Below are 14,828 nucleotides of genomic sequence, written 5' to 3'. Positions count from 1 at the left end.
CTCACAGAAATCATTTTTCTATTGAAGAGAAAACTGGAGCAATGTGGAAGACGAAGAGCAGAAAAACGCAAGTAAGATATGTCAGAAGTAACATGTTGCTCAAAATCATAGCACTGCAGAAGTATTTGACTCCAGAAAGACTAGATTTGAAACACTGAATTTCTCTCTGGCATCAGACTCAAAAATGTCTTTCATTATGGAAAGCATCTGATATTTAAAACTTAATAGACCAAAAGAAAAGAGGCGTTACGTGGACAGTGCTGCTTCATTGTTACAATTGAAATAGCATGCAGGAAAACACTACAGCTAGTCAAGAAGAGATTCACCAGGAGGAAAAGTTGCCGGCACAATTTACAAAGTGGTCTCAGGAAGTGGAAAAATAAATAAATGGAATAAAGGGAAAATAATTCACTACACAGGGACATAGAATTCCAACAGCCTAGTAGTATTAGGCTAACAGTGAATCATTTTCAAAAAGAGGAAACAGTTCCAGTACTTGCATTATTTTACTCTAAGTAGGAGCTTTGAGAACATGTATTTTGCATCAGAAGATGCAAACAAAAAACTCTCTTCCATTTAATTTTCCAATAACAAAAAACCCCATAGTCTGAGATGCAGCATACTCAGGCTGCATTGTATACTGTTTTATGGGGCACACAGTAGACATCATGAGTCTTTACATTTGACCTTGTTTGTCTCAAATAGCTTTTCTACTAGGATTTTGCTCCTTCAGAGGTAGTATTTTTCAGCTACTGCTCAAAGATAATAAATTCTGTGTGTACCAACATGCAATTCAGCTTATCTCTGTGTCTCACTGACACAGTCACTTCTTAGTGTCTCAAGAGCATCAAAATACCTTCAGGCAATCAGCCTGTTAATCAGTCACCATTAGTAGCCTGAGGAAGCAAGCCTTAACATGCTAGGCTCTCTCGCAGAAAGAGGACAAGATCTGGACTGCTACTGGTCTCATGTATGCTGTTTCCCAAAAAGATTTTTGAAAAGGTTAGAGATGCATACTGTGACCTACAGTTTCCATAGAGAATATCTGCAGTAGTTGCCACTTAAGAAAAACAAAACCAAACAAGCAGCTTTTAGGAAACCCAACCAGCTGAATCTTTGTTAGATAAGCTTTTGCTAGTGACTTAAGACATACCTTGCCAACTAAGGCAGGAATGTTCATAGAGTTGGTTGCAAACCCCATTCCATATGCCATTGCAGATTCCACACCTAGGAACCTGGCAACTAGCTCTTCCAGCTCCTCATGCTTGTCCAAGTTTCCTGCACATAAAACAAATAAGAAATTCAGAATGAGGAGAAGCTTTCAATATTGCTATATTCTATGAGAAGAATTTCCACCAACCAGGCTACTCTTTATTTAAAGGCCCATAAAGGGAACACTGAAAAAAAATATATGAAAACATAAGTGAGGCAACTGCTGTGCCATGTAAACTTCACCCAACAAGTCAACTTGTCTTCACTAAGGTAAAAGCTTCTTTATTGATTAGTCCAAAGTTCAAAAGCTGGAACAAGTAATGTTTCAAAGACCTGTGATCAGATTAAAGACTTTGAAACATACATTTGGGGAACATTCTATCTTGCTCCAACTTACCCATCTCCTGCCTAGTGCTGCACACCCCAGCTCCATACTGGGACAGAACTTCAGCTGCTGCTTCTTGGCAAGTCCCTGCCTTCTGTGCAAATCCAAGGTAGTTGTAGGAACCCATATTAATAATGTCCTTTATCACTCTCCCTGTGTACCTGTGTTTTAAAAACACCGCAAGTTAGGACACCCACAATAAAAATTTAACTACACATGAAGATTCTTACTTCGGTTTCCTAGAATATACACTGAAATGTTAAAAATCAATACAACCAACCATTAAATTATTTCAGTACTGCCCCTCATCATCAAACTGAAACAATCAGTGAAAAAGCTTTCCCTATCTTAGTCTCAAACTAGTTCCCAGAAGAGTTTACAACAAAAGGTAATTTTACTATCATACCTAAAATTGCTTGAGGCTTCTCAAACCATTTGTTGTTTCTCTGACATGTCCCCCCTCTATCCCAGAAACATACAACTTTATTTTCAACTACAAAATAGATCAATTAACTTGGCAGCCCCTCAAGCAGGATATCCTCTAACCACAGAAAGGAAACACATCTGGCACTGCTGTGCTAACAATACGTGACAAGGAGATCAAGGAAGTTTAGCAGAAAAAAAGTTTTAATTATTTTGCCCTTGAAAGCCGAGGAGAGACATGACGAGTTTCACAAAGTACTGTGCTGCAAAACTCTTCACATCAAACTTGTTATATGTCATTTCCAATTCGTAAAAATCCTTGTCCTTGCATTTCTGATTTTGTTTCTACAGACTACTTCAGTTCTGACTCAAGACAATCATGTTAAACTCATTTTCAGGCAGCAACATTTACTTCAAGTGTCAGGACTGATTCTAAATCAACACAAAGTCACAAGTAGCACTGCAATCCGAAGTATGTACTCTAGGTTCTGGTCATCACACACAGAGAAGTATTGGTTTTATTATAGGTCTACGCCCATGAAATATTAACACAGTCAGCAGCCTTACTAAGCAGCCAAAAGATTACACAAAAACAATCACCTTGGCCAGATGCATTTCAAAAGAGCAAAATTCATTGATTCAATCTGCTGGAAAGCTCAAAACAAACACAATTCACTGCACCTTTAACCTCAAAGCCTGCAACTTGCTCTTATAGACCCACTACTTAAAGATAGTTGTGGGAAGCCTTGTCTTCAATTTTGACTCACGTGAATGTCCAGTTATAGTCATGGGAAACTCTCTCCATCATGTCCACTTTGGCCCCTGGGACACTACAGATGGGACGGTTCCAGCTGTCCCGAATGCGTGTGTAGAGGTTTCTGTTGTAGAAATTTTCAAAGTCCTGGTACAATGGGACAAAGTCCTGAAACACATCAAAAGCACTCAAAGTAAAAGGAAAATATGTATTACAGCAAACTAGGAATAAGCTGTTTCTGTCATTCAGGTGTAATTTAAAAATAAATTTAAAAAAAATAATCAAGAAAACTCAAGAAAAAGTTAGAGAGTTCTTCATCGCAAGCCCTGAAACCAATTCCACCCAAAGTGTTTTTAACCCTGGAAACCCATGTCAGTGCAAAATTATTTGAAGGTGAGACAGCAACAGAACTGAAGAGATTTATTTGCTAGTGCAAAATCCATCTGCTAGATGGTAACTTTTTCAACCTGCAAATCTACCACACCCACAAGATTTCCTCAACAGTAGGTGCTTTATTTGTATCTAACTTAAGTAGCTCATAGAACCTAAAAGCCATCAACCACAACTAGAAAAAACAATCATGGCATTAGGTTACACTTCCAAGTTAGAAAGCCCCAAAGAATTCTAACATATAGGAAAGGGAGTGCTGAAATCAACACAGAAACTGAATTGGGAGCTCCTAATGACACAAGGAGGTGGTGTTCTCTGAACTCAAATGGGACTTGAAATACCTTGGCTCTCTTTCCAGCTCTTGCTGGGTAGTGGAAGAGAACATCTCTCTTGAAACACACAATAATCCCCTTCGTGAAATGCACGCGCATATAATCTTTGCAGGAGATTTGTATTCAGCCTTCAGAGTTAAGCCGAGCAAGGGAACATGTAATTGCTTTTTGGCAGCAAACACTATGCATTGCTCTACTGAACACACAGAATTTGAAAACTGAGGTACTCTGCTGTATTTCATTCTGTACATAAGAAATGCATTTAATATAGCAGTGCTAGCATTATTATAGAGGTTACTGTTAGAACTTTCCACAAGTTTTTGTTCTGAATCCAAGCTAGTAAGCTACATTATGGCACCTCTCTTCTGCACAGCTTCTCAGCACTTGGGTCCCAAGGGATTTCTTTGTGCAAGCATTTCCTGAATTCTAGCTTCCCTTCCAACATTTTTCAGGAAAAGTAAGTGACTGTCTTGAATGGATAACACACAAGAATGTCAAACTAACTGTGACAGCAAGGATATCTGAGCACTCAAGAACATTTTATTCTGGCCTACTTAAAATGCTTCAAAGTCATGAGATTTCCTTATTACTATTCAATTAAAAGGAAGTTTGACATTCAGTAGTGGTAAGAATGCATAATTCATTTGCTGCTGTTGGAAAAAAACAAAAAAACAAAACACCCAAGCCTTTTTAATAATCTACAAAAGGAAAAACTAGAATTTATGACAAAGGTAAGAGCCAGCATAGCATTTCTTCCTGTTTTTCACAACAGAAATGCAAACATAGTGAGGGAGCATTTTATTTTTGGTGACAGGATAAGCAAGACAGACTATCTGTCTGACCTAATATTATGGTGCCTAACATTTGTACCACTGAAGCAAAACTGGGAGCATTTATGCCACTTAACAACTTCATCCTTTCGGTTTGGAGTAAAAGAACCATCTAGGTCCACCCCTTCGCATCCTCTTACCAGCAGCTGCACAGGAAAGATGGAGCCCCAAAGTGTCAACTTCTAAGCAGACATAGTTGCACCTAAGCCCCCTTCTGATTTGCCTGTGTATAATGACATGCCAAAAAGGCAAAGATATCAATTTTCATCACTGGGAAAACAACCCAAATTTAGCCAGTGATCACTCCTCCAGGGAATCACAAGTATGTCCTTTCTCAGCAAAGACAAGACAGCGGGAACAAGATTTCTATGAGGTAAGATGCACGCAAGGGCAATTATTTCTTCCATCTTCCTCTACTTAAGTATAGTTTTGCATTACTTCACATCTGCCAGGTCTTCTCTGAGGGCTCTTCGTCAAGAGACATTAACGAGGTGGTAGGGCAGCTAATACAAAGCTGCAATCCCCTAGAAAATCATTAGTTTTCTGAAGTAGCTACACAGCTCTATCCTTCCTCAACTTCAGTCTCACGTTGTTCCAGGCAGAAAGTAGGTTTCAAGGCTGAATCACTAACAAACTGATCCTCTTCACCATGTTTGCATGAGAATTCAGTTTTGCAGTAGTTAGTCAAGCACACTATGTGACCCAGGAAACAATTGAGATTTTAGCCAAAGTTTTTGGCTAGGAGTGGAGGCTGAAAATGAGTCATTATAACAACTCAAGCAGGTATGCTTGGGCTGATACAGTCCAATCTCACCTCAGATTACTCAACAGATAGAACATGTTTTATTTTGAAACCCAAGCTGACAAAGCAGGAAGAGTAACAAGGTCAACTGGTGAGATAAAGACAATCACGCACAACTTGACACCACCAAGATACACAATACAAGTATGATCTTACAAGCCAACAGTATAACTAAGTTTAAAGTGATTTAACTGTGAAGTAGAGAAGTTCTCTGAACATAATGGATTACGACAAGGAAAAAAGGTATCTTAAAAGTCAACAAGAATTCAAGAAACAAATTATGGGTAAGGGAATTAAGGTCTAATACATGACACTAGCCTTAGTTTTTGGGGGTACCAAGCTGTAAGGCTATAGCAAAGTGCTCTAAGTGAGGCATCAACTTAATGCCAGCCCCTTTGTCTGTCCTGCCCCCTCTCCCCCCGACCCAATAAACCACCCTCAGCTAGCTCTGAGAAAGTTCCTTGGAATAGAACAGGCATGAAGTGTTATTTTGGCATAAATCAAAACTGGATTGTCTATTTCCTCAGTAATCCTAATCCCACCAAGAGTTATCATGACCCCACCAAGACATTCTCATGACCAAAGAGAAATGGTAGGGATGTCTTTATAAATTGGTACTGACTTACGGAGTTCGAGAGTCCTCTTTTGCAGCTGGCATACAGGACCGGATGGTTGGCATGGTTGGTTTGGGGGTTGGGTTTTTTGTTTGTTTGTTCCCCCCACCCCCATCTTTCTACAGTGAGGCATTTCAGATGGGAGATTAGAGAGGACAGTACACCAAAAAGACCACTTGAATTCTTCATGGAAATTAAATGTTTTCAATCTTTGAACCACACACAAAAAAAATCATTTGGGGAGGGAGGTGGGACAAATTCTATCAATCCATACTATTTCAAATTTTTGGCACGTGCAGCCACAGTGCTGTGCTGCAACAGCATCATACTGCTGGAAGCAATCACTGTCCCCTTTAAATGGCCTTCAGAGTTTATTGTTATTTTTCCATCAAGTTCTCATCTTATTTCAGATCCAACACTCTAGCCATAACAGACCCCAAGAATATCCGCCCAAGATTGAACAACTTCATTTTGAGGAAAAATATTCTAGGAGTGAGTTGATTTTTTAAGCAATCTTAAGAGTCACCACAGTCAAACAACTGCAAAGGTTACACTGTTTTCAAAAGAGGGAGCAAAAGCAGCATGTTCTTGCATTTGAATTCATATGAACATGGAGCTAAGAAATTCTGAACAGCTCCATTCCTGTCAATTTAAGCCTAGAACACATCCCCTATTAATAAGGTGATACCCGATGAAGAAATCTTAGTACTAATGGTCTCCCAGAAGCCTGAAAGGCACAGCAATTTCAAGAAAGAGTGATATATGGGAAGAATAAAATTCTCCCTTGGGCTGCAGCGCCTTAGCATTGGTGATTTGGGAATCCAAGAGATTTCATCATACTGTAAATTAATACTACAACAAGTGAAGGTCATAATGAGAGCTTTGTAACCATTAGCTTGGGGCACAAAGACATGGAAATACAGTGATTATACTGCTTTCAGAGTCAAGTTTTCACAGTGTTGCACCTAAGCTAACAAATGGTGCCACGAGCACCAGCAGGGCTTACCTGCAATTCACATAATGCATTCCCTGATAATACAAAAGACTCTGAATGGAAATCAAGTAGTCAATTGCAACAAATTTCAGGTTTCTAAAAGGAAGAAGAAAGACTAGTTCCATCTCACTGCTACATGAGTCAAGAAAAAGTGGAGCAATAACCATGGGTAGCCTTTATGCCATCAGGAAGGCTCTGATGAGCTCTACAGGTGCTAAGACAACACTGAGCAAAAGACTCCAGTTTACTGCCCCTGAGATACTCCTACAGCTGGATGCATGTTAACAAGTGTTTGAAAACCACAGATGCTAGAAATATGTTCTGACTGGACAAGTTACTGAGCATGAAAAGGTATGTTAGAGAGTTACCCACCCCATTTGCACAGTTGGCCCCGTATACAAAACGTGCAAAGTAATCAACAGGCAAATGATACCAGAAGAAAGGTAAAAGTTATTTTCATCCTGCCTATAAAATCCTACAGCACTTCACAGACTTAACTACATTGTATGACCAGACATTACATTAAATTGGGTATGCATAAATTGATTCCAGGGTAATTCAGAATTGTTAATCTTGCCGCTTACCCACGCCTAAAACAGACTGATAATGCTTCAGAGAGGATGTGCTCACAACACTGGTTTCCAGGAAAAGTCCAGCTGCACATATTTTAAACACAGCCAAACCCCATTAGACTATTTCCTGGAAATCAGTACTAGCAAAGCCTGTCCCTCTTCACCCTTTTGTGTTCCAATGGCGAGCGAATATTAGGTTTTCCTGGAATCATTAAATCTCAATGCAAGGCTCTAATAAATTCCAAGGAATCTACCCACAGTCAGAGAGTCCCAGTATATGTTGGAAAGCCTGCTCTTTAAATTAGTTTGGTCACTTTTATATCACAGAATGGTTTGGGTTGGAAGAGACCTTAAAGATCATCTAGTTCCAACCCCTCTGCCTGAAGGCAGGAACACCTTGCACTAGACCAGGTTGCTCCAAGCCCCATCCAACCTGGCCTTGAACACTTTCAGGGATGGGGCATCCACAGCTTCTCTGGGCAACCTGTTCCAGTGGTTCACCACCCCCACAGTGAAGAATTTCTTCCTTACCTCAAATCTAAATCTACCCTCTTCCAATTTAAAGCCATTACCCCTTGTCCTATCACTACACAGCCTTGTAAAAAGTCCCTCTCCAGCTTTCTTTTAGGCCCCCTTTAGGTACTGGAAGGCTGCTATAAGGTGTCCCTGGAGCATTCCCTTCTCCAGGCTAAACAACCTTAACCCTTTCAGCCTATCCTCAGGAGAGGTTCTCCAGCCTTCTGATTATCTTCGTGGCCCTCCTCTGGACTTGCTTCAACAGGTCCATGACCTTCTTATGCTGGGGGCCCCAGAGCTGAATGCAGTACTCCAGGTGGGGTCTCATGAGAGCAGAGTAGAGGGGGAGAACCACCTCCCTCGACCTGCTGGTCATGCTTCTTTTGATGCAGCCCAGGATACAGATGGCTTTCTGGGCTGCAAACACAAATTGCTGGCTCATGTTGAGCTTCTCGTCAACCAACACCCCCAAGTCCTTCTCCGCGGGGCTGCTCTCAATCCACTCATTGCCCAGCCTGTGTTTGTGCTTGGGGTTGCCCCGACCCAAGTGCAGGATGTTGCATGTGGCCTTGTTGAACTTCAGGAGGTTCACACAGGCCCACCTCTCAAGCCTGTCAAGGTCCCTCTGGATGGCATTCCTTCCTTCCAGCATGTTGACCATACCACACAGCCTGGTGTCAGTGGCAAACTTGCTGAGGGTGCACAAAATCCCACTGTCCATGTCACCAGCAGCAGTGCCGGCCCGAATACCAAGCCCTGAGGAACACCATTCATCACTGCTCTCCACTTGGATATCAACCTGTTCACCGCAGCTCTTTGAGTGCAACCAACCAGCCAAGTCCTTATCCACTGAGTGGTCCATCCATCAAATCTATGTCTCTCTAATATAGAGACAAGGATGTCATGTGGGACAGTGTCAAATGCTTTGCACAACTTCCTTTCAGTTTATAGTTCTGATGCACATTCTAAGACTATGATATTAAGTGACAATTTAAGGAACAATTTGCTCTACTAAAATAAATTGCCCTCCAAAACACACAAAAACTGAAGGTGATTTTTTTGGTGTTTGTTTTTGTTAATATATTTTGGGCCTAAGTTTACATTATGCTTTTAACTGCGATCACCTGTAGAAACTCACCACAGAAAATCCACATACTTCAATTCCGTGACTTCCAGGACAAGTTCATTCAGCCCTTTCTGAAATACTTCCTTGCACTACATAATTTTGTTCTGCTCACAAAGCAGATCATCACACTGTTCAGCTACACAGCTACTCCTACTGCCTTTGCTTTGAGCTTTTCACCTAAGCAATTATGAACTATTTCAAAAAGTTAAAGCTTACCCTTTTGCTTGATACTTAAGAAAATCATAATCATCTAGTTGGCTCTTTAGAATTTAAATAATAAAAATGTTACTTTCCACACAGAGGTCACAAATCTGCCAGAGACCACCCCAGGATAACTGCAGGGCTCCTCTGATGTGCATGTATTAATTAAAAACAAAAACAAAAAAAGTGCAAGTTCCAAGCCTTTTCTGCAGACTAGTATCTGCATTCCCTTACCAAAAGATGATTGGGCTGTCAGCCAGCAGCTTGATAGATTCAAATATTTGAAAATCATAAGAAATTTTCAAAACAAGTCATTGAGCAACCCCACCCACACAAGAATAAAACCTGGCTCCCACACTAGATACGCTGCAATGTGCTCTCATCAATTCATTTGCAGGCAAACAAAGCTTAAAGCAGCAAAGTGTGAGGATAAGCACTATATATTCTAGACATCACATGATTGCTTTTCTATTTGTCCAATATCAGAAACAGCTATTCCAACCTAAGCACTAGAAATGTGATTTGGGGAGGTATACTAGGCTGAGGCTTCTTCGACACCAAAACTTTTTTAAACGGGATTTTGTATTTTTCATTCTTACGCAATATTCACTGGCACTTGTTACTAGCTCCATCCACAGTCATCATATGCACAAAACAAAAACAGAATACATGCCTCTCTTCCCTGCAAGCCATGACCAACATACAAACTCAAACGGTTTCAACTAATCTGTCTGGGAAGTATACTTCTTAAGTGACTGTCTTTCAGGGTAAGATGTAATGCTAAGTTAATTTATAAAAAATTTCAAGGCTAAATTTCTTTCAGAACTAGGATAATCAGTTACTAACAAACCCTGTGCCTCAATGTCCTTTGTGACAATCTTTACTGAGAGCCTAATATCAATAATGTATTCCCAAATTAGACCTACTGCCCAAGGTCCTCCTTTTCTACACTCTCACGTAAGTGTCATGACTGCTCCCACAGAAGAGGACTACTGTAAGCATTCTTGCATCTTACATACTGGTAACAGAACATAAATTTCACAAAAAATGTGCAACAAATAACAACTACAGTATAGAGTAACTACACCAACACTTCAGTTACTGCTTTATAATCCTCAAGTACCATGAGTACAGACCAGTATTTAAACCTTTATTCTAATGTCTTGGTAGGTTTCTGCAAGTGTTTGACCATTCTCTCCTGTACCAACTTCTAGCTTATACACAGAAAAATACAAGGGTGTCATATTCTCAGGTGACATAAACCAGAGTAGCTCAAATAACATTAAAGAACACATCAAGTTTCAAGTTGAGATTTAACCAGCAATCCTTATTCAGATATTGTAACTGTTAAAAAGGACCCAAGATTTTTACTTCCAGATTCCAGAAGTTTAAACTCCTGTACTTTTAACCAATATGAAATACCTATTACTCATTAAACTCCCATGAGGATGTTTGTTTTGGAATTAAGCACCTTGCTGTGAATCAGCTTAGTTCTACCTCACAATGCTCACTCAAAGAAGCTACTGTGAAGTAATTTTAGGCACTGGTTAGTTTACTTTATCTTAGCTAATCTAACGTAAGACGACATGCACTTCACTCCAGTGCTGCCTCCAAAAATAGCCTCCAAGGAAGCACTCCTTTTTTTCTTCCCCCATCCCATCCTTGATTATTTGTTTGCATTAGTGAGATGTCCTTCCCGCCTCCCCTATTTTCTGCTAGCCAACTGCTTGTGTGGCTGCACAGAGAGCCAGAAACCAGCAGCTGGAAAACAAACTCCCTTAACATTTTATAAACCAGATTGGCTCCCCAAATCAGTTGAGAAAAACAGAACCCAGTTCAGCAAGAGTAAGCCAATTCACTCTACCTTTGCAGCAAAGCTCACCAGTATTCACACTGTGCTAAGAGGGCTCACACTAAGAGTTAGCAGAAAATAGCTTGCAAACTGCAAGTTTAAACATTAGCTTTCTTAACCGTAATTAATTCCTATGGGGAACAAAAGCCTCTAAAAATATTTTATAACTACTCAAAATTAGGATTATCTATTCCAGACTAACTGTTGAAACAAGCCAGACTTTTCACCTGGTAACAGAAGCTTTTGTGAATAGGTCTTATTATGAATTAATTCTTTTTAATTGCTATCAGTGAGTCAAGAGTCAGTACCTCAGAATAGTCACCAGCTAACTTGCTAGTGCTCTGGACTCCAGATGAATTTAAAGTCATCCAGCTTGTGCTCAGGTTCTCATCCACAAGCTTTTCTTTGCAACTGCTTAGGCTAAACAGAATTAATAGCATGCTTCCAAATCAAAACACAGCCACCAGAGCAGCATCAGAAAGCCTCCCAGTGCCATCAAACTCAAACCAGACCCTTTGATAAGCATTTATTTAGCTGCTGATGCTGGCATATGTAGTCTCTCTACCCCAAATCCTTGTTTCTGCAGCTGAGGCATCTCAGTATGTTGATATAACTATTGATGCACCTTTGCAGTGAACCAGATGAGGAAACTGCTCCGCCAAAAAATAACCCAATTAAAAGAAATGTTACTTTGTTTAATGACACAGCAGTATCTGGGGCATTCAGAAGACAAGGAAAACAGCATAAAGCTTTGAACACTGGTCCCTAAAGAAACGCTCAAGCTATAGCCTCAGCCACAAAATTTCCCACTGACCATTATTTCCCAGTGGTTACCTTTTGTTCTGCTCTTTCTGTTGCATTTTGACACTTCTCAATCTTCCACTGCCGCATGAAATCTCGCAGATATCCAAAGAGAGTGAGAACACCATAGCCTACGTAGGTCAGCACAGCAACCAGCATCGGCGTTTCTTCAAAAGCTTCATTAAATGGCCTTTTGTATAATCCTCCATTGTGCACAATTTGATTTACCTATAGTAAAAATTTAAAGAGATGCAGTTGTGAGACATTCATCCAAGAAATGACAGATAACCATTTCAGAGTAGTCCCTGGCCCTCCGATCAGCTATAAGCTCTGCATCCCCCCGCTCAGCTCAAAGTACTTCCAGCTAGGTTCAGCATTACCGATGAATACTGTCAGTCTCTATATATGAGATTGCTAAGTTGTTGATACAACCAAAGTCACAGTTACCAATTTAGTGCAGTTTAACATCTCATTAACGTTCTTTAGCTTGCAAAGCTGATAGAGAGCATTGCTTACATCCAGGCTGACCAAAATGAAAAAAACACCTTTCCCCTTCACCAAGAACTAGGTAGGCACAAATAAAAAAACCAGTGAGGTTTCCCAGGTACACTACAGGAAAAAACAAAATAGAAATGAATAGTTTTATTAATCTAAACAATGTATTCTCAGGATTATGAGAACTGGAAAAGTAACTGGAAAATCTCAAAATAGATTCAACTTTGGAAGCCTATATTACTGTAACAAATCAAGCATAACCTATGTGTCTCCATTAGCCTAAAGATGCTGACATAAACACTGTCCTCATCCATGAGGTGGACATGACACCACAGACAAAAAGTCATTGTATACAGCCTCAACATTGTATATATGTCAGCACACAGAACAAAGCAAGGCTTTCTGCATAAAATCCACAATAAAAGTCATCTTGCTACTTATGTATCTTCAGGAGATGGTAAGAGCTTGACTACATGTGCATACCCCTCTCAAGTACAATTACTGTAATACATAATACTTGTGACTATTACAGAAAAACTTCACAGCTACAAGTCAATGGCTCACTCAGCATGGGGGGCGGGGGGGGACGGGGACGGACAACACATGACATCATGGTTTTAACTAGACTACTTGTTCAAAGAATTAAGTTAAAGATCAGATCTCAAAAGTCAATGTATCAAAACATAGAAAGCCAGCCATTAGATGCAAATTGCTATTTGTATTCGTAAAAGTTATTAGAATAGCCACCCTATAACAGAATAGCTACATGTGAAAGAACATTCTCCAAGACATAAATCCCCTATCTGTAGCATCAAAGGTGACAAGTCTTACTTCTTGCAGAGTAGATTTATTTTTGCCAGTACACCAAGGCTTAAGAAAGCAACGACCTATTAGGTAACCTGAACAGATTAAGATTGGCATACAATTCTGTAACTCTCTGGTATCCAAATATAATATGAAAAATGTTGCTAGATGTGCACGGGAGCATCTAGAAGACAAGAAGGAAACCAAGATAATACATTTCAATAAATGCCTGTATTAATAACAACACCATGCTGAAGAGAGGGCTAGGGCAAGTATGTACCTAGGATGTTGCTCATATTTCTCTAGACTGTACTCAAATTGCAGCTTACAGCCAGAAATAATAAGAAATGTGTTTTTAAAAATATTCTCAAAGAAACGTCAACACCTAGGAAAGAGGTTGATGCTAAATACATCAAAAAAGGACAACACCAAATAATTAATGAAGGGTGGGCGCCAGCAGACAGAATAAAACCAGTTATTCACCTATGGCACTCATACTATCATATGGGAAAGGAAGCCAAAGTCATGCTAACCTCTGTAACAGCTGATGAATCAATAAACACACACATACTTGCTGGCCTCACCAGACACTGCATTATTTGGAAAGTGACACCTGCTCATCTCAGGTGCTGGAGCAAGTCTGTATTTCAAGCCTGGCATTAATACCTTGAAAGTAATTTTTCAGAAGCAAAAGTCTGGCCTTAGGATACAATTATGCTACAGCTATGCAGCCACTGAGTATAAACTGCACCAGCACCTTCCTCCTGATACTCATTTCTACCTCTTACCTTTTACCAACATGGACATCCAGAAAAAAGTCTTAGAGCAAATGCTTGATTTGGTCACCATAGCTGTAGGGACTTTAGAACTGGTACAAGCATGGAAACAAAGACACAGTAGGAACTTCTCATTTAGCAACAGCACTTACCCCAGATGCAGATAACTAACTTGCAGCACTTTGAGGCCAGGTTTAATACTGAAGTAGTTTTAAAACATACTGCATACAGTGGTGGCTTAAGTTAGAAAACTACCATGATTTGAAACAGGTGTAGGAACACTTGCTTACCACATTGCAGCTCAGATGATGGCAATTTAAAGCTTTCATGCAGGCCACAGGTTCATACACTGTTTTTGTCAGGAACAGTGTCAGCCAAAGGGACTGCCCCTGCCCCACTCACTCCCACTTTAAACTACCTGCATCACCCTCTGGCTTGCACAACTAAGGCTAATCTGATATTTGTCATAGAGTCCCTCCAACACTGAACTGATCCAGGTTGGAAATATAATTGTTTGCAGAACATTATTTATTAGACCCTAATAGTATTTACAGCACCACTCCACAAACTTGTTCAATAGATCCCAGCAAACAAGAACCAGCAGCAGTTTGGGGAGAGAGGAGGGGCAGCAGCACCATGACAATCAATGGGCTTGGTGAACCAATGCTGCAGAAGAAAAAAATCACAAAAGCTTTCTCTTCTCTATTACTCTCCAGATTGGAGATTGCTCCAGTTCATGAAACCATAGAATTTTATTGCATCCAGATCTGATTAAGATCATGCACCAAAGCTCCAATTACCACAATTTCACAGCTTGATGAATTAAAGTCAAATTTAGTGTCCTCACGCCGACAGACCAGGCTGTGAATAGCAGCTATTCAGGAGCAGGTACACAACACACCTGCTACCTGTGGCTGTGAACTAGTAGCTGACTTCTGGATAAGCAGAC

The 14,828-nt window shown here is 40.2% G+C and overlaps 1 protein-coding gene across 1 annotated transcript in view; it reads right to left on the bottom strand.

Moving 5' to 3' along the window:
- Positions 1-14,828, bottom strand: part of SPTLC2 (serine palmitoyltransferase long chain base subunit 2) — a 76,554-nt gene that overhangs the window by 51,842 nt on the left and 9,884 nt on the right. Inside the window, exons 2-5 of the mRNA XM_049825337.1 lie at positions 11,838-12,032; positions 2,788-2,942; positions 1,610-1,758; positions 1,154-1,278 (exon numbers count right to left, since the gene is read on the bottom strand). Of these exons, the coding sequence (XP_049681294.1) occupies positions 1,154-1,278; positions 1,610-1,758; positions 2,788-2,942; positions 11,838-12,032 (624 nt within the window). The remainder of the gene's footprint in view (positions 1-1,153; positions 1,279-1,609; positions 1,759-2,787; positions 2,943-11,837; positions 12,033-14,828) is intronic.

The sequence above is a fragment of the Accipiter gentilis genome, chromosome 22 (assembly GCF_929443795.1).
Source record: "Accipiter gentilis chromosome 22, bAccGen1.1, whole genome shotgun sequence".
Lineage (NCBI taxonomy): Eukaryota > Metazoa > Chordata > Aves > Accipitriformes > Accipitridae > Astur > Astur gentilis.
The sequence above is the reverse complement of the archived record's forward strand: the minus strand, read 5'-3'. Positions and strand labels throughout refer to the sequence as shown.